The 20,311-nt window shown below is 46.8% G+C and overlaps 1 protein-coding gene across 2 annotated transcripts in view; it reads left to right on the top strand.

The window, feature by feature from the left end:
• Positions 1 to 6,357, top strand: part of AXL (AXL receptor tyrosine kinase) — a 73,493-nt gene extending 67,136 nt beyond the window's left edge. For both annotated transcript variants that reach the window (XM_079985353.1, XM_079985354.1), the window contains 5 exons: positions 739 to 860; positions 1,915 to 2,024; positions 3,026 to 3,185; positions 3,568 to 3,704; positions 4,943 to 6,357. In XM_079985353.1, coding sequence (XP_079841479.1) covers positions 739 to 860; positions 1,915 to 2,024; positions 3,026 to 3,185; positions 3,568 to 3,704; positions 4,943 to 5,306 — 893 coding nt within the window. In that variant the 3' untranslated portion in view covers positions 5,307 to 6,357. The remainder of the gene's footprint in view (positions 1 to 738; positions 861 to 1,914; positions 2,025 to 3,025; positions 3,186 to 3,567; positions 3,705 to 4,942) is intronic.
• Positions 6,358 to 20,311: the final 13,954 nt, after the last annotated feature.

The raw sequence follows: 20,311 nt of genomic DNA, 5'->3' as shown, positions 1-20,311 counted from the left end.
AGTCTTTAAGCAGAGGTTGGATGGCCATCTGTGAGGGATGCTTCAGCTGAGATTCCTGCATTGCAGGGGTTTGGAATTCGATGACCTTTCGTGTCCCTTCCAAGTCTATGGTTAATAATAATAACTTATTATTTATACCCCAGCCACTCTGGGGGGCTCCCAATCGAGTGTTAAAAACAATACAGCATTCAATATTAAAAACTTCCCTAAACAGGGCTGCCTTCAGATGTCTTTTAAAAATAAGATAGCTGCTTATTTCCTTCACATCTTATGGGAGGGCGTTCCACAGGGCGGGCGCCACTACCGAGAAGGCCCTCTGCCTGGTTCCCTGTAACTTGGCTTCTCGCAGCGAGGGAACCTCCAGAAGGCCCTCGGCGCTGGATCTCAGTGTCCGGGCAGAACAATGGGGGTGGAGACGCTCCTTCAGGTATACAGGACCATGAGAATCACAGGCTCTGTGATTCTCACGTTGTACACATGTGGCACGGCCTGGCCTGCACAACTTGCCACAAGCTGAGGTAGAAAGAGTAAAGAATGTAAGAACATCAGGAGATGTGGGCCAACAGCCCACTGGTCCAGCACCCACTCCTCACAACGACCAACCCAGCACCTGTGAGAAACCCACAAGCAAGACGCGAGCGCATGAGCACTCTCTCCTGCTTTGGTCCTTGTTGGCCATTGATTCTCATGTCTTCTCTGTTGCCCACTGAGAAACTCACACTCTTTCTCTTCCCCCAGGAGTTTGCCTGCAGAACACAGAGAGCGAAGGATACCCCTCCCCGGTTGTCATCCTGCCCTTCATGAAACATGGAGACCTGCACAGCTTCCTGTTGTACTCCCGGCTTGGCGAGAGCCCGGTGGTATGTAGCGTCGCCCCGTGAGATATCTGTTGCGGGGAATCCATACTGCACAGGTGTCCTGGAAGAATTGAGACATCCTGGTTTTTTTCTCATGAGAACGGCGGCCACTTTGGACGCCGTGATGATCTTGCACAATTTTGCACCTCAATCCCCCCCCCCTCGCTCAGAAAAGTGCTTTTTCAGGGCCACAGTGTCACGTGGCACCCCAAAACATGTGTTATTGCATGCCGTTCCCGAAAAAAGCACTGGAGGAGGAGAAGAAGAAGAGTTTGGATTTGATATCCCGCCTTTCACTACCCTAAGGAGTCTCAAAGCGGCTAACGTTCTCCTTTCCCTTCCTCCCTCACAACAAACACTCTGTGAGGTGAGTGGGGCTGAGAGACTTCAGAGAAGTGTGACTAGCCCAAGGTCACCCAGCAGCTGCATGTGGAGGAGCGGAGACGCAAACCCGGTTCCCCAGATTACGAGACTACCGCTCTTAACCACTACACCACACTGGCTCTCTGGATTGCGGTGCAAAATCACACAAGATCGTGGCATCCAAGATGTCTGCTGTTCTCTCGCAAGAAAAAAAGGGAAGATAGCATCCTGGAAGATTGTGTCCCAGATTTTGTTACTGAGGTGTTGGAGAGTATGGGAATCAAATGTCAGGCCTCTCGGCCTGAAATCGGGAGGGCTGGTTTCCTTTTATTTGAACTAGGGTTTTTAACTGGGGAATTTTAATCCTTGTGTGTGTTTTATTTTTCAGTATGCATATAAAGTGCTTTTTATACATTTTATTGCTAGGCTTGTTTTGGTTTTCTGTTTCAATACGAGCCTCTCCAAGAGCTTTGCTATGGAGCAATATGGCGGTTTAATGAACGAACAAACAAACTGTAACACAGAGAATGACCACTAGAGGGGGACAAAGGGAAGGTGAAGGGAGCCCGCTGGGTCCTCCACACAGGAGTCCAGTGGGCCTCTCCTATTAACAGGGGAAAGAGAGTTAAACATTGAGGTGCCTGCAGCCCACCCACTGCTTGTGTCTGATCGTTGTGCTTTCCTCATCTTCCAGTACCTGCCCACACAGACGCTGGTCAAATTCATGACGGACATTGCTAGCGGGATGGAGTATCTCAGTAGCAAGAACTTCATACACCGTGATCTCGCTGCCCGCAATTGCATGTGAGTTTGTGTGACGCGAGAGATGATGGAAGAGGGGATTTCAAGGATGCACAGATTAGTGGCTTTTGACAATCTCTTTTTTTATAATACATATTTTTATTGATTTTTAACATATAAATTATAAAATGTACCACAAAAACTTATCACTTATACAATCTTTTTAGACTTCCATCAGCACCTCTGATGATCCACCGTTTTAACCACTTCTTATGCATTTCTTAACTTTATATTGCCTTTACATCTCTTAACAAATCATCCTTCCCCTTCTCCATTTTTGCAATACTTCCAATAATACTCCTTACAAAACTTCTTGCAAACCTACAAACGTTGTCTGATCTTCACAAATACTTTTCAAATAGTCCGTAAATTTACTCCAGTCTTCCGTGAATTTCTGGTCCCGCCGGTTTCGAATCCTTCCTGTTAGTTTATCTAGTTCTGCATAGTCCATTAACTTCATTCTCCATTCTTCAATCAGTAATTCCTCTTGCTTCCATTTTTGGGCCAGTAATATTCTTGCTGCTGTTATTGCACATAAGAAGAGCTTGCATTCCTTTCTATTTATATCACTCCCCCCAATCCCCAGTAAAAATGCTTCTGGTTTCTTTATGAGTGTGTATTTCAACATTTTTTTCATCGCATTATATATCATCTCCCAGAAGCATTTCACCTTTTTACATTCCCACCACATGTGATAAAATGTTCCCTCTTTTTCTTTACATTTCCAACATTTATTACTGACTTTATACATTTTCGCTAACTTGACAGTTGTTATATACCATCTATACATCATTTTCATCACATCTTCTTTTAGGGCATTGCATGCAGTAAATTTTAAACCTTCTTTCCATAATTTTACCCAATCACTCAGCTGTATATCCAAAATTTTAGAATTATTACTTAATATCTCTAATTCAAACTTTGATCCACGGCTTTTGACAGTCTCACATTCGTCTCTCCCATGAGCAACCCACACATTCACACGTGGCTTCTGTACCCAACAGGCTGAACGAGAGCATGACGGCTTGTGTTGCCGACTTTGGCCTCTCTAAGAAAATCTACAATGGCGATTATTACCGGCAAGGCCGTATCTCCAAAATGCCTGTCAAGTGGATCGCCATTGAGAGTCTGGCCGACCGCGTTTACACCATCAAGAGCGATGTGGTGAGCAGCCAATTGGGGACGCCTTTGATCCCACCCTCCTGAACAGCCCAATGAGAAGACCAGCTTCTGTGTCCTACTAAATTGGCTTCTGTTTCTGTCTACCAATGGACAGGGCTGGCCTGCCCATGAAGCAGACTGAGTCCCCCTCATGCTCACCCCTACTGCCAGAGAAGTGAGGTGAAGCAGCAGCAGCGGTCTCTGGTGAGATCTCACAAAATCTCGCCAGCCGCCGCCGCTGCACGACCCTAGCAAGCGAGGCGGGAGGGCGGCCATTTTGCCTCAGGCGGTGAAACAGGACAGGCTGCCCCAGCCAATGGGAGAAGTTGAATTCTGTGCTTGGCCAGCAGCATCTAATTCCCTCTTTCTGACTCCTTTCCTACAGTGGTCGTTCGGCGTTACTATGTGGGAGATCGCGACGCGCGGCCAGACGCCGTACCCAGGTGTGGAAAACAGTGAGATCTACGACTACCTGCGTCAGGGCAACCGACTCAAGCAGCCAATCGACTGCCTGGATGGCCTGTAAGCATCACCACTGCTTCTTCAAATTGGCATCTCCTTCCTCCATCTTCCCATGATGCTGTGCGGCATGGCCAATTAGGTTTTCTACCTTATGATCAGTAAGCCCGGACTGTAGAGGGGGCTGTATCATTGCAAAAAATTATTTCATGACATCCCACCACTGGCTCTCTCTGCCTTAGGAATGTGACTATGCTCACTCAGCAGGCAAGCAAATTCAATTTTTTCACCCTACAACACTAGCAACTGAAAACAGGTTCCAGGGTTGACCCACCGCCCCGGCTCAAATTACAGCCTCCGTTACAGAACTTCAAGGTCGCTGAACAGCTCTGATATTAATCTTGAACTCATCCAAAATCCTGAGCCGCTATGATATAGCGGTTAGAGAAGAGTTTTACCAAACTTGGGTCTCCAGCTTTTTTTGGACTACAACCCCCATCATTCCTAGGTAGCAGGACCAGTGGTCAGGGATGATGGGAGTTGTAGTAGTAGTAAGTAGTAGTAGTAGTAGTAATAATAATAATAATAATAATAATAATATATTATTTGTACCCTGCCCATCTGGCTGGGTTTCCCCAGCCACTCTGGGCGGCTTCCAACAAAATACTAAAAATACAATAAAACATCAGACATTAAAAATGTCCCTAAACAGGGCTGCCTTCAGACGTCTTTTAAAAGTCAGATAGTTGTTTATTTCCTTGACATCTGATGGCAGGGCGTTCCACGATGCCGTCACCGAGAAGGCCTTCTGCCTGGTTCCCTGTAACTTCGCTTCTCACAGTGAGTTAGAAACAGCTGGAGAAACCTAAATTTGGGCTACAGTGTTGCTCTAGGATTTCAGAGACCAGGGTTTGAATCCCTGCTGAGTCATTTATCATCATCATCATCATCATCATCATTAAATTTGTATACTGCCATTCACCCGTAGATCTCAGGATGGTTCACAACAGGAAAATACAATATAAAAAACCACCAAATGCATAATAAAAACAAAAACAAACCAATAATCCTCCTTCCCAAGTCATGGTTCGGAATGGGTGACCTTGCTACGTACCTCACAGGGATAAATTAAGGAGGGGAAGTAAAAAAGGTAAGATATAAACAAGAGAGAGAACGAGTTCTCTTTCCCCTTCTGAAACATGGCAAAATCCCCAGCAGATTAAGTACCCACTTATAAGTAACTTCCAAGGATGCTGCATCCCAGGTTCCCTTGAAATAACATCTCTTTTGGACCCACGCAGGTACGAGCTGATGATGAGCTGCTGGGCCCTCAACCCTCGCGACCGCCCCAGCTTTGAGATCCTGCACCAAGAGCTGGAGAAGATCCTCAAGTCCCTCCCTCCGGCCAAGGACCCAGAAGAGATCCTCTACGTCAACATGGACGACGGGGTGGCCCCCGGAGAGGCGGAGCTGGGTGCCGTGGGGGGTCTGGGCCCTGAGGAAGCACCGGCCAAGGAGAACCAGTCGCTCAAGCCCACGGTGACGGCGGCCGAAGTCCACCAGCCTCAGGCCATGGGCCGCTACGTCATGTGCCCCACCCCTCACGAGAGCAGCCGGCTACTGACGGACGCCCCCAGCTGCGCCGCCACCGAGGAAGGGGCCTGAACGGGACGAGGCGACTTATTCGTTGTGGCTGGGGGGGGGAGGGGGAGGTTGCAAGTGGCCCAACTGGTGCAGTCCCTGCAAGCTTTGGAAGACGACCCACCCGTCTCTGAGGAGAGGGGATTTATGGAGGACTCCACTAGCTGAGGTGCACCCTCCTCCTTTCCCAAAATGAGCCACTGCTTTGCTTTTGCCACAAGGGTCTTCCCTCCCCATCAACCCCCTCCAGGGGGGAGTTTGGACTGACCCAACTCTGAGTATGTCTCACGGCTGTACATGCATTGACAGTCATGCTCCACACCACCAGCCTGAGGCCAGATATGTACTCTAGACTATGATGTTGGCAGAAAGGGGGAGTCCATCTCAGGTTACAGGGGCCAGGGGAGGAGGGGGGACACAGTGGGGAACCCAACAGGACCGGCAGCTGCGCCCTTTTCTGCTCCTCACGTTGAAGGTACCTTAGCAATTTGACCTCCCGTCCGCAACTCCGTGGTCCAAATTTAGCTCGCTAACACCAAGGTCTCGTCCACGCTCCTGCTTGCCCCAGGCTTAGAAGGCACGAATCTGAGCGATTTTAACTTGCTTTCCCCCGGAAAACCTGCTCTTTGGTGTCAAATCGGAGTGAATGTCAGTCCGGAGGAAACCTGGTCAACATTTGCCTCGATTCGGCGGGGCAGGTGGGGATGAGCCCTTGCCAATGGTACTAAGGTTATTCTGTGTGTGTGTTTGTGTGGCCCAGCTCCTGCCTTTTTCGTGTTGGGCCTGGCATACAGCTGCTGAGCCGGCAGAGCATAGATTTGCTATGAAGGAGAGAAAAGTCCAGCTGCTCAGTTTGTGTGCTGTTAAAGGGGAGCAGGGCACATTAACCAAAACGGGGGGTGGGAAGTATCGGTCCTAATTGCAGCCATCTGAAAGCGGTACGTACTTAGTCCTTCTCCCCTCCTTATTTTACTACCAGCTGTTTCACTGCCATGTCTCCCAGGTTGCATTTAGGCCGGTGGAGATGAATTAAACAGAAGTTCTGGAGGGCTCCCAACTGAAGGAGTTGCAACAAGGGAAATGTACTCAGTTTGTGCACAGATGCACACTTTTTTAAAAAAAAGTCGCTATTGCTTCTCGGGAGCCAGCCCTAGTTTTTAAATCTGACCCCGGAGGTTAATTTTGGTGCAGGTTTCAGCCCGACAGACCAACCCACACTGTCCACACAGCACCAAATTCTCCTCAACGGGTTATCGGGGGACGTCTGATCAGCCATAGCTGAGTTGCTCAGCCCAATCCTCTGGGAACCTGTTTGCCCTGGGGGCAAAGATCCCACAGGGCACTGAAGCCATACCCAGGTGGGCGTCTCAGAGCGGGGGTCCGAAGGTATATTTTTATAGCACATTTCATAGAATCATAGAACATAGAGTTGGAAGAGACCACAAGGGCCATCGAGTCCAACTCCCTGCCAAGCAGGAAACACCATCAGAGCACTCCTGACATATGGTTGTCAAGCCTCTGCTTAAAGACCTCCAAAGAAGGAGACTCCACCACACTCCTTGGCAGCAAATTCCACTGTCAAACAGCTCTTACTGTCAGGAAGTTCTTCCTAATGTTTAGGTGGAATCTTCTTTCTTGTAGTTTGGAACCATTGCTCCGTGTCCGCTTCTCTGGAGCAGCAGAAAACAACCTTTCTCCCTCCTCTATGTGACATCCTTTTATATATTTGAACATGGCTATCATATCACCCCTTAACCTCCTCTTCTCCAGGCTAAACATGCCCAGCTCCCTTAGCCGTTCCTCATAAGGCATCGTTTCCAGGCCTTTGACCATTTTGGTTGCCCTCCTCTGGACACGTTCCAGTTTGTCAGTGTCCTTCTTGAGATGGGAGAAGGGAACAAATTGGCCTTCAAGTCTTCACACCCAGCTAGGCCAGAGCTTCCCTGGTAGCAGTGAGTTTAGCTAACTTTGCTAGAAATGTGAAGGTTGCCATCTTCTCCCCATCCCTCAAAGACTCTTTGCCTTTCACCAATGCAGACAGAAACTCAACAGGTATACCTTTCCCCCATTCCCACATCTCTCTGCTGGGGAAAGCCCTACCTGCCCATTGTACAAACCCTGTCTGATCGCAACCAACCCAATCTGCCACTTGGAGCAAACATCTGGACAAGAATTCCCCGAGTTATTCAGACATCTAAAGTAGCATCATCAGCAGGCTATGATCACCAATGGCCTCTGGATATGAAATAGACAATATTAGTGGGTGCGATCGGAGTAGGATTCCTTGTCTCCAACCTTCTATCATTTCACTGGGGCTTGTATGAGAATCCTGTGGGGAAAAACCCAGGGAAATAAGTGGAGGTTGTCCAAACAGAATTAGCTACTCGTATGCTCCTTTTTGCTAGTGACAAACCCTCTCTTTGCGCCAGTTCACATGCCCACAATTGCCAGTAATTGCTTTCCCCCTGAAACATCACAGCTCCACTGAAGTAGAAGACAACTCCATATTTCAGAGGGCAAGTCCCAACTCTCCATCAGTTCCATGACACTCCATAAATCAGACCTGCCAGCTGCAGAGTGCCTTGATTAATGATATTTTCATCTGGGAACACAGTCTCTGAAGCTCCCACCAGTCACATGCAATTTAGAGGGAATTCACGAATTCTGTTTTGGACATAATGGTAGCTTTATCTAACATGGATGGGGTGCAACTGCTCACAACAGTAATCACACCATAATGGTTCATTTTTTTCTGGCTACCTCCCAGCAATGAAAGCCAGACTAGGGAGGTGGTAAGCTGAATGCATGTTTTGGAAATTTCTTATTGCATGTTCACGGTCACTTTGGCTGGAAACATTTTCCAGCTTTTCCTGAGAGCTGAAGATGGGTGACAAAAAGAAGAAGACAAATGTTCATGCTATACACGCTCATCCGACTTGCACTTTTGCTTAAACAGGTTTTGCAGGCTTTCCTGTTTCAACACCTGTCGTACCTGTTCGGTCAGAAGAATCGGTCCCACAAAAGAACTGTCCTTTGAACCACTTCCAGCTCTCTTGAAACCTGTTGTCTGGCTCCAGCCTTAAACTGAAGGCCTTTCCGCACAGTGATTTTTATTTTATTTTATTTGCACAATAAATGCACATTTCGTTACTGATTTTGTTCTGCACAGTCCATGCGTCGTTCCCTGCAGTTTGCAAGAGCAGCAGCGCTTTGCAGAAAGGCCAGCTTACCCCACAAGCCCCTTCGTGCTTGGAGCAAATCAAAACATGCAGACTCCAAACAGTGAAACTGCCCTAGTTCGCATGATCTTCATGTATTCACAATGAACAATATTCTCCCCAGGATTTAGGTGCAATTTTGTGTGAAATGCACTGGCTTGGTAGGCTTGTGTTATCACAAAAACATCTCCTTGGGGGAACAGTTTTTTATTCTTCAGTTCTTACGTTGGATTTCTTTTTCTCTCTTTTCTGAAGCTACCAAACCTATGCTAAACTGAATAAGCTTGCAAGCAACTCTTAATCCCTGCCTCTATCTGTAGCCTCAAGGCATAAGGAGGACTAACCAGGAAGTGGAGTCTTACACTGGAATGGCGCCATCTTGTCCGTAGGCCTCATAACAGTGGGGCCCATATCTTACACCAGCCTTCCATGAAGGGGGCTAGCTTAGGGAACCAGCAGCCCTCCAGATGTTGTGGACTGCAACTCCCCTCACCACTGGCCATGTAGACTGTGGCTGATGGGCGTTGGAGTCCAGCAAGTTCTGGAGGCCGCCATTTTGGCTGCCTCTGGGGTTACGTCAGGGTAAAATGGGTGGAAGAGGGGAGTTGAGCCTTTCCCTCTCCTGCCACTGCCCTTGAGAAGGACCACCCTCACCCATCCATGTCGTCTGGGGTGGTGGCTGATTTCACTTCCGGCCATCCAGGGGGGAGGTTTGGGGTGGAGTAGGGAGGAGCAACTGGCAGAGGAAGGGTCCCACACACTCCTCTAAGACCCTCCAAGTGTCCCTGTTTTCCAGGGACGTCCCAGATGTACAGAAGCCGTCCCGGTTTCTGATCTGATCCCAGAATGTCCTGCTTTTCCTTAGGACGTCCCTATTTTCATCGGAGAAATGTTGGAGGCTTTGTCCCCTCCTGTCTCCTGCTCTTTTAAAGCTGCATGGCAGACTCCCCTTCTAACGGCGTCCCCTGCCTTTCCATTTGGGGGACACATGGCCACCCTATAGAAACATTTCTCCTCTTTTTGAAGAAAGCGCTCATCATCTTCTGACATTCGGTGGCCACCTTTCAGGCGTGGTGAAACCATGTTTTCCGTTCTGCTTGCAGAAACACATTGATAGCCATCTGTCTCCACTTTGGATTGGGACAGAAAAGGCTGGGCTTTCTGGGGGGTAAAAAGGCTTTTCTGCAAAAGGCTCTGTAGGGTTTTAGTTCCCTCGACCCCCACAATTTTTCTTGGCCACCAAGTATGACTTATGTTGAGATCAAAGGCTTCTCTCACTCCCCGCCTCCTGCACTGAAGTGTATGCAGAACAGTCAGCTATTCCCCCTGCCCTAGAGATTCTTATTAATGAAATGTTTATATATATATATTAATGTATATAATTTTTTTTTAAAAAAGAAAATGCTATATATATATGAAATGTTATTTTTTTCCCACGCCCTGTCTTTTCTACAAACACATTTCCTCTCAGGGCAAGGTCTGTTTTAGTAAAAGAGAGAGCGAAAGAGAGAGATTGAGAGAATGCTCTGTGATATATTTTGCTTACAAATAAAACATTCCTGTAAAAAAAAAAAAAAAAAGGATAAATTTGGAAGTAGATTTTGTTTCCAAGGAGTGGGTTGGGGGTGATACAGGGAAGGAGGGGGTCAAAACTCAAATGGTGCCCTAGATTTGGCGCCCAGTTCAATGCCTGACATCTCCAGTTAAAAGAATTAGTAGCTGCAATATTTTTTTGCAGCTGTTATGCAGATGTCGCCTGGGATCAGTACAGCTCTTTTCCTTCCTAGAAGAAACTAAGCAATGCTTATTTTCTCAGGAAACACAGCAAAGTTTATCTTTGGGGGAGATGCAACCTTCCTTTCCTGGGTTCCAGCTAAGACGCTGTAAGGAGTGGATGTACTGTTGTAAATAAAAATATGCCCTTTTCCCTTATGGGGTATCCAAGAGCCCATATAGAGTCCTTACATAGGTTCCCTATTGGTAGAAGAGAATAACAGAGGCCAACCAGAGAATATTGAGAAGCAAAGCAGCTAGTAAGCTTGATATTTATTGATCTGTTGCAACAGGGTGCCCCTCTCACCTGCAGGAAAGGAGGAGGAACCCAGAAAAATGGTACGCAAGGCCTTATAAAGACTTTTGAAATTGCCACCCTGTAGATCAAGACCACCCCCAGAAACATCATACATACATCACAGAAGGGGTGTAACCTAAGACCACCCCTCAGATACATCACACCTACATCACAGAAATTTAAATGTTGTTTTTCTCTTGTCCTTGTTTATCTCCTGTCTGGCAGGTTACTTGATTGGATTTCCTTGGTAGCCTGGGCATTCTTTTGTAGTGATAAATAGTTCCTGGCCATGTCACAGGCTCACACCCTATTCAAACAGAGACATACTCTTAAGACAGGATTTGTGAAGGAAAAGACAATGGGGAGGCTTTTCCAGTTTGAACTGGCAGAGAAAACATTTGCTCAGTTTAGGAATCAAAATGGTTCCAGGTAGGCCTTCCTGTGCTGATCCATGTATGTGCGGTTATGAACATTACCATATATCTAAGACCATAAAATTCCTATCACAGTACTGCCCAGGTACTTTCAATGCAGTGACCTCCAGATGTGCTTGCCCCACCAGATGTGGAGATACTGAAGTAAGACTCAGCTGCCAACCCAGTCAGGTCAGCTTCTGTACCTGGAATGAAGGCGTTCTGGATCATGTCCTTTGCTCGAAGCAGCAGAAATTTCTCTGCTTGGGCCTGGACAAAACTTTTAGAGTCAAGTACATTTAAAGCACTAAGATACTGTTTTAAATAGTCACAATTTCCCCCAAGGAAACCTGAGAAGTGTAGTTTTTTAAGGGTGCTGAGAGCAGTGTTAAAGGTAAAGGCCTCCCTGACCATTAGGTCCAGTCGTAACCGACTCTGGGGTTGCGGCGCTCATCTCGCTTTTCTGACCGAGGAAGCCGGCATACAGCTTCCGGGTCATGCAGCCAGCATGACTAAGCCACTTCTGGCAAACCAGAGCAGCGCACGGAAACGCCGTTTACCTTCCTGCCGGAGTGGTACCTATTTATCTACTGGCAAACCAGAGTAGTGCACGGAAATGCCGTTTATCTTCCCGCCTGTTTATCTACTTGCACTTTGACATGCTTTCGAACTGCTAGGTTGGCAGGAGCAGGGACCGAGCAACGGGAGCTCACCCCGTCACGGGGATTCAAACAGCCGACCTTCTGATCGGCAAGTCCGAGGCTCTGTGGTTTAATTAGGTGCCAAATGGCTCCTTAAATCAGGGTTGCAGTCGCCAAAACAGAATGCCTAGTTGCCATTTGGGGGCCAGGCGGTTCAAAAGTTGTATTTTTCAATATGACTTTTTGGTTCCTGAAATTCATTCTGACTGTGCAGACAGAATTCTACAGGATGTGTTGCTGAAAACAGTCAAGATCCAAGGATCCCCAGGCATGCAACTCCAGATGGTGGAGATGTCAGGCACGCACCATCCTGGCGCCTGGTCATCTTCGCTTGGTCGCAAGTGGCTGATAGCTGGGTGCAAAATGCGCCTAGTGCCTGGCGAATTTCGAACACCCAGCTGAGAATTGCTATTCCCCTGAGAGAGCTACAATTCCCAGAGTTCCCTGTGAAGAGGGGTTGATTGTTAAACCACTCTGAGAACTGTGAGGGGAATACAAGTCTCCTAACAACTCTCGGGACACGGGTAGTGCTGTGGTCTAAACCACTGAGCCTCTTGGGCTTGCCGATCAGAAAGGTCAGTGGTTTGAATCCCTGCGACGGGGTGAGCTTCTATTGTTTGGTCCCAGCTCCTGCCAACCTAGCAGTTCAAAAGCACACCAGTACAAGTAGATAAATAGGTACCGCTGTGGCGGGAAGGTAAATGGCATTTCCGTGCGCTGCTCTGGTTTCGGTGTTCTGTTGCGCCAGAAGCGGCTTAGTCATGCTGGCCACATGACCTGGAAAAACTGTCTGCGGACAAACACCAGCTCCCTCGGCCTGTAAAGCGAGATGAGCGCTGTTAAGTTGTGGGTGAACATATCAGACGACACAGTGATTCTTCAAACAGCTCTTGTTTATTCACAGGCCAGAACAGAACTGAACTGAAGGGTTCAGCCAGCCTGCTTATATAGAGCTCCACTAGAACGCAACAGTAACCATTTTCTGTAACTATCCAATCACTGAATGTCACTTTCAATCCCTTATTTGCATATGTGGACCTGAGTGAAAACTATCTACAGTATCCCCCTGCTGGCCCAGGGTGAGAAATTCAGTACATAACAAGCGCAGAGTCGTCTGCGACTGGATTTAACTGTCAGGGATCCTTTACCTTTACCTTTTTAACAACTCTCAGGACCCTTAACAAACTACAGTTCCCAGGAGCCTCTGAGAGAATGCATGGCTGTCAAAGTGGCTCATTAATGCTTCTTTAAATGCATGGTGCAGATGTGGCTCCATTTTGGGCCTGAACAGGTTGCCATGTAAACTGTTCAGCATTGTGGCGCTCAGAAAGTCCTCCCGAACGCCGGTGCTGGAGTGGCGCCGGCAGGGTGTACAAGCTTCGCGCTTTGCCCCCACTTCATTAGGCAGAGGGCGAACGAACCCCATCAATGGGCACATTCAGGGTTTGCCTGTTGTAACCGTTTCGACTCGAGTGAGTAATGGAGAACAAGGCAGGCCATTGAGAGGGGAACCCGCACCACAAGCATCTGCTCCCATCTGGGGTAAAAAGATTAAGCTGTTTTGCAATTGTCCCCAGAGCTTGTTGGACAGCGTCTAAACCCCCTCCCCAATAGCAGACAAATGCCTCTCTGTCTCCTAGAAGTCTTGAAAAGGAGAGCGGGAGATGGGCTGGGAAAGAGGGCATCCAAAATTAAAGGAAAGGGGGGGGGTGGCAGCGAGTGAGAAAGGTTGTGTGAAAATGCAGACATTCCCAATCAATGTGTGAGCCTGGGTCTCAGGATTATCATTGTTGTAAACAAAAATTGGCCTTTTCCCTTATGGGGTATCCAAGAGCCCGTATAGAGTCCTTACATAGGTTCCCTATTGGTAGGAGAAAATAACAGAGGCCAACCAGAGAATATTGAGAAGCAAAGCAGCTAGTAAGCTTGATCTTTATTGATCTGTTGCAACAGGGTGCTCCCCTCACCGCAGGAGAAGAGGAGGAACCCAGAAAAATGGTGCGCAAGGCCTTATAAAGACTTTTGAAATTGCCACCCTGTAGATCAAGACCACCCCCAGAAACATCATACCTACATCACAGAAAAGGCGGTCTTAAAACAGAAATTTGAATGTTTTTTTCTCTTGTCATTGTTTATCTCCTGTCTGGCAGGTTACTTGATTGGATTGCCTGGGGAGCCTGGCCAGTCTTTTGTAATGATAAATACTTAGCTCCTGGGCCAGGTCACAGGCTCACACCCTATTCATATCTTAAATGCGTCCTTAAGACAGGATTTGTGAGGAAAGAGACAATGGGGAGGTTTCCCACTTTGACCTTGCAGAGAAAACATTTGCTCAGTTGAGGAATCAAAATGGTTCCAGGTTGGCCTTCCTGTGCTGATCTATGTACGTGCGCTTATGAACATTACCATATATCTAAGACCATAAAATTCCTATCACATCATATAATTGTAGAGTTGGAAGGGACCATGGGGTCGTATAGTCCAACCCGCTGCAGCACGGGATTCGAACCCACAGCCTTTCATATTCTACAGTGCCAAGGGATCAGGATCAGGAGACTCGATGGCTTGATTTGGTTTAAAGCCTTAGGCCAGGCATGTCCAAAGTCCATTTCGGGGGCCTAATCCGGCCCGCCGGTCAGTTCAGTCCAGCCCCTGTGGCAGTTTACTTCCTGGGGTAAAATCCTTAAAAAACCTCAACAACTTCAATCCTAAAAACAAGCTCAACAACTTTGGCCAGCCCTCTGGCCAGCCCCCACAGCCCTTCTCTTCATCAAATCTGGCCCTCTTTGAAAAAAGTTAGGCAGATCCGCACCATGCATTCAAATCACATGACTCGCCCCAAAGAATCCTGGGAACTGTAGTCCCCCCTCACAGAACTACAATTCCCAGCACCTGAAATTACAGCAGCCAGGATTCGGATGGGGTGTGTATTAAGCAATGTGCTTTAAACATATGAGGACGCAGGTGGCGCTGTGGGTTAAAGCCTCAGCGCCTAGGGCTTGCCGATCGAAAGGTCGGCGGTTCGAATCCCTGCGGCGGGGTGCGCTCCCGCTGCTCGGTCCCAGCGCCTGCCAACCTAGCAGTTCGAAAGCACCTCCGGGTGCAAGTAGATAAATAGGGACCGCTTACCAGCGGGAAGGTAAACGGCGTTTACCCAGAGCAGCAATGTCACGCTGGCCACGTGACCCGGAAGTGTCTCCGGACAGCGCTGGCCCCTGGCCTCTTAAGTGAGATGGGCGCACAACCCCAGAGTCTGTCAAGACTGGCCCGTACGGGCAGGGGTACCTTTACCTTTTACCTTTAAACATATGGTGTGGATCTGCCCCAAATCATGGCTATTTTAAGGGCTTGAGGTGTGCACATTTCATCTGTTTTGCATACACAGGTTACAGCTTCATTGAATTGGTTTGGGAAAGGTGGGTTTCAGGCGTGGGGAAACCAAACAGGTAACACAGGTTGGGTGAAATATATCCTTGCCCATCCCATCTCTGGTGCAAGCAGCAGCACCATAAATATGCAACTTAAAGCACAGCAGGGGGGAAAAGCATCTCAAGCTGCGAATGCTGCCTGGAATTGATTTGGAACCTGAGATGATCTGTGTATGACACAGCTGCCCTCTGCTGGTCGACAGTTAGTGCTGTTTGTTGTTGTTTAGTCGTTTAGTCGTGTCCGACTCTTCGGACCAGAGCACGCCAGGCACTTCTGTCTTCCACTGCCTCCCGCAGTTTGGTCAAACTCATGTTGGTAGCTTCGAGAACACTGTCCAACCATCTCGTCCTCTGTCGTCCCCTTCTCCTTGTGCCCTCCATCTTTCCCAACATCAGGGTCTTTTCCAGGGAGTCTTCTCTTCTCATGAGGTGGCCAAAGTATTGGAGCCTCAGCTTCACAATCTGTCTTTCCAGTGAGCACTCAGGGCTGATTTCCTTCAGAATGGAGAGGTTTGATCTTCTTGCAGTCCCGGGGACTCTCAAGAGTCTCCTCCAGCACCATAATTCAAAAGCATCAATTCTTCGGCGATCAGCCTTCTTTATGGTCCAGCTTTCACTTCCATACAACACTACTGGGAAAACCATAGCTTTTACTATACGGACCTTTGTTGGCAAGGTGATGTCTCTGCTTTTTAAGATGCTGTCTAGGTTTGCCATTGCTTTTCTCCCAAGAAGCAGGCATCTTTTAATTTCGTGGCTGCTGTCACCATCTGCAGTGATCATGGAGCCCAAGAAAGTAAAATCTCTCACTGCCTCCATTTCTTCCCCTTCTGTTTGCCAGGAGGTGATGGGCCAAGTGGCCATGATCTTCGTTTTTTTTATGTTGAGCTTCAGGCCATATTTTGTGCTCTCCTCTTTCACCCTCAATAAAAGGTTCTTTAATTCCTCCTCACTTTCTGCCATCAAGGTTGTGTCATCTGCATATCTGAGGTTGTTGATATTTCTTTCGGCGATCTTAATTCCGGCTAGGGATTCATCCAGCCCAGCCTTTCGCATGAATTCTGCATATAAGTTAAATAAGCAGGGAGACAATATACAGCCTTGTCATACTCCTTTCCCAATTTTGAACCAATCAGTTGTTCCATATCCAGTTCTAACTGTAGCTTCTTGTCCCACATAGAGATTTATCAGGAGACAGATGAGGTGATCAGGCACTCCCATTTCATGGATCACTGCCTTGCCGTGGCAAAGGGGCTTGAATAACTCAGAGAAGCTATGAACTATGCCGAGCAGGGCACCCAAGATGAACAGGTCATAGTGGAGAGTTTTGACCAAACGTGATCCAACTGGAGGAGGAACCGGCAAGCCACTCCAGTATCCCTGCCAAGAAAACTCCCTGGACAAAGACAACAGGCCTTAAGCTTACAGAGTGGCAATTCCAAAGAGTCTATACGTATAAGGGCTTGCACACCATTGTTCTGGGCTCCTCCTCCCTCCTGCATGTGGTGAGAGAGGACCCTGTTGCAACAGTTTTAATAAAGATCAAGCTTGTTAGCTGCTTTGCTTCTCAATATTCTCTGTTTGGCCTCTGTTATTTTCTCCTACCGATAGGGAACCCGCTTAAGGACTCTATATGGGCTCTTGGATACCCCATAAAGGAAAAAGAGCAGATTTTGTTTACAACACTTACAATAATACTTATAATAAGACTAAACCTTAACACTATATACAGAACACCACACCAGAAGGAAAAGAGATAGAAAGAGAAAGTGAAGCCCAGGCTCCTTCTGGCCCTACTTTTATAGTCAGCATGACCTTCACAGAGAACCTGTTATGTACTGAAGTTCTCACCCTGGGCCAGCAGGGGATACTGTAGATAGTTTTCACTCAGGTCCACATATGCAAATAAGGAATTGAAAGTGACATTCAGTAATAGTGCCACTGTATTCTGCTCTGGTCAGACCTCACCTGGAGTACTGTGTCCAGTTCTGGGCACCACAGTTCAAGGAGGACACTGACAAACTGGAATGTGTCCAGAGGAGGGCAACCAAAATGGTCAAAGGCCTGGAAACGATGCCTTATGAGGAATGGCTAAGGGAGCTGGGCATGTTTAGCCTGGAGAAGAGGAGGTTAAGGGGTGATATGATAGCCATGTTCAACTATATAAAAGGATGTCACATAGAGGAGGGAGAAAGGTTGTTTTCTGCTGCTCCAGAGAAGCGGACACGGAGCAATGGATCCAAACTACAAGAAAGAAGATTCCACCTAAACATTAGGAAGAACTTCCTGACAGTAAGAGCTGTTCGACAGTGGAATTTGCTGCCAAGGAGTGTGGTGGAGTCTCCTTCTTTGGAGGTCTTTAAGCAGAGGCTTGACAACCATATGTCAGGAGTGCTCTGATGGTGTTTCCTGCTTGGCAGCGGGTTGGATTCGATGGCCCTTGTGGTCTCTTCCAACTCTATGATTCTATGATTCTATGATTGGATAGTTACAGAAAGTTGTTACTGTTGCGTCTATATAAGCAGGCTGGCTGAACCCTCCAGTTCAGTTCTGGCCTGTGAATAAACAAGAGCTGTCTGAAGATTTGCTGTGCTGTCTGATATGTTCACCCACAAATTAACAGAACCAGTTTAAGCCAGCTGTACTCAGCTTCTCGGAAGGAATAAACCAAACACCAGGAACCTTCTGCTTGTTTCTTTCACACAGAGAAGCTTCCAGAACCCTCTTGAAGTGATTAGAAAAGGAAAGATCTCTACACATCAGATCAATATTTTCTTCACTAAGAAATGCAAACTGACAAAACGCTCCCCTGTACTTTTGTAGCACCCTGCTTGTGGTTAACACTTAGCTGGAATGAAATATTCAACGCAGCAATAGAGAAATTAAAATAATAATTTATTTGTCAGACAAATAAATATGAGGCACAGTGGTATATGGTTACCAAGCTCTGGCCTGGCCTCCTGCCGTTATGGCCAGCACTTATATTTCCTTAATCCAGCCCCCTTGCTCCTCCTGTGGCTGCCTCTGTCCAATCAGCCTGGTTGAAATTCCTATTGGCTGTTTGCTAGAACCAATCACAAAAGATACACCCATTTCCTCTTGTCCTTTTATGGGAAACAAAAAGATATATATTCTTCTATCTATAAATGACAAATAAGTAGTAATATATCTTACATGTGTCTCAACAAGGAACCTTAATTACCAGCTCACCTCGCCCTATTGCCCTCCAAAACAAATGGTTTAATCTTAAATTTTTATCTTAAACAGATGTCAAGGATCTTGAGTTCACATCATCATTGAAAGATCTCCTTCTCTTGAAGGTCTTTTAAACAAAGGCCTGACAACCATATGTGTGCTCTAATGATGTTTCCTGCTTGGCAGGGGGGCTGGGCTGGTGGCTGATGGCCCCTGTGATCTCTTCCAACTATATGAAATAAGAATCTAGCATATGGATTTAACATTTCTTAGCTTCTAATTCCTTTGCATAATTACATTTAAGCCAATATATTTAATACATAACATAGATAGCTTTTTGGAAGAATAAACCTTTTCAAAGTAAAAAAGGAAGGAACAGTTTCCAGCCTCAAAATAAGATAGAAAGAAAACTTCTCTTCTCCAGCCAAGCCAGTTGCCTTTTTCACTGCTCTTGACCTTTCAACCTTAGGAAAATATGGCTCAAGTTTAATGGGAGGCACATGGTTTTATTTTACTATTTATCAACTCTTAATTATGTTTATCTCTTTTTTTATCTTCTGTAATATGTAGGGTCAGTGTAACCTTGGCTGTCAGCCTGTAATTCCCTTTTTACGACTTTGAGAATTGTTTTCTGCTATAAATCAGGGGGCCCCCTTGTCCAGGAGAATAAACATCTTGCCAAGGTTCTTAGGCAGCTGGTCTTCTGCCTGGCATGAACATTTGAAAATCTTTAAGCTCATTTTAAAATACAGGCCCTGATCAAGCCTCAATAAAAATGCAGGCTATGATTAGATGCCTCACTTTGAAACAGCTACAAGCATGAGACTGTGGTGATTTCATAATCTGAAGAGTTATTAAGGATTAATGAGGAACAAGATCTGCTAACTGCCGTTCTTACATACAGCAGATCTAAGTGTACTAATGTCTGAAGGAGTTGGGTCTTTCGTATCTCATAATCGCCCAAATACGCAGGAGAGAAGTCCATCTTAAATGTAGTCCTCCCCATCTCTTTCATCCACTGGAGTCTGAGAGCAATAAAGCGATATTCTGTATTGCTTCCAAGCAAACGTGCTGGAGCAACAGGCAAAACTTTTTGTCACGGAGCAGCTTCTGTGTGGCTCTTTTATTGGAAAAAGGGTCACACATGCCAGTTTTGCTCAACGTCTGTACGATGTGCCATTCTAATCAAAATACCCATGTTATGTTGCCCATTTAAAATGGATAAGAAAAGAAACAATGCAGAAACAGTAAATCTGAATTAAATGGAAGAGGGGGAGAAGCAGAACCAGAAAATATATAGCAATTTTCCTGGTGCTATTTGGGAGGGGAAGCATTTGTGCTTCTACAATCTGATGTTAATTATTCCACATCATGTTATTATGGTGATGCCATAGGATGACATTACGATTACGTCATCCATGTTGTTGTGGTGTGAGGTGCTTATATAACTTTATTTGTTTTCACTGAAATGTTACGTAACACGCCTTCCCCCGTCTAAAGAGGAAAGCGGGTCACGGTGGGAGCACGAATTAAATTCAGACGTGAAATAACAATCTGCAAGAAGACGCTTCCCAAGCCTCAGGCAATAAGAAAGACACACCCAGAGAAATGCCTCCCGCCAAGAACTCAGCCAATGGGAACTCGAGACACAAATGCAACCCGCAAGGAATATCTTGATGACGGCTATTCGTGGGCAAGCATAAAGCCCCTCGAGGGCTCAGCCAATAGGAAAAGTAAGAAAAATCCCTCCACAAACAAACAAATCCGTACTCCAACCAATGAGAACTCAGAAGGGAAGAGGACTCTTGATTGGTCTTCGAGAAGTTGGTCCAACCTCCCTCATTCGTCAATCAGTCCTTTCCCCTCCTCCGACTGGTTTTACCTACAGCAGCGGATGTGAGGGGACGAGCCACCGTTAGCCAATAAAGAAGCTCTTTGTAGACGGGCTCGCTCCCGTGTCCAATGGGCGGGCCTCTTCCACAAGCGGCAGAACGAGCGGGAGA

Source organism: Podarcis cretensis (genome assembly GCF_951804945.1).
Source record: "Podarcis cretensis genome assembly, chromosome: 8".
NCBI classification, from domain to species: domain Eukaryota; kingdom Metazoa; phylum Chordata; class Lepidosauria; order Squamata; family Lacertidae; genus Podarcis; species Podarcis cretensis.
This window is presented reverse-complemented; position numbering and strand designations above follow the sequence as displayed.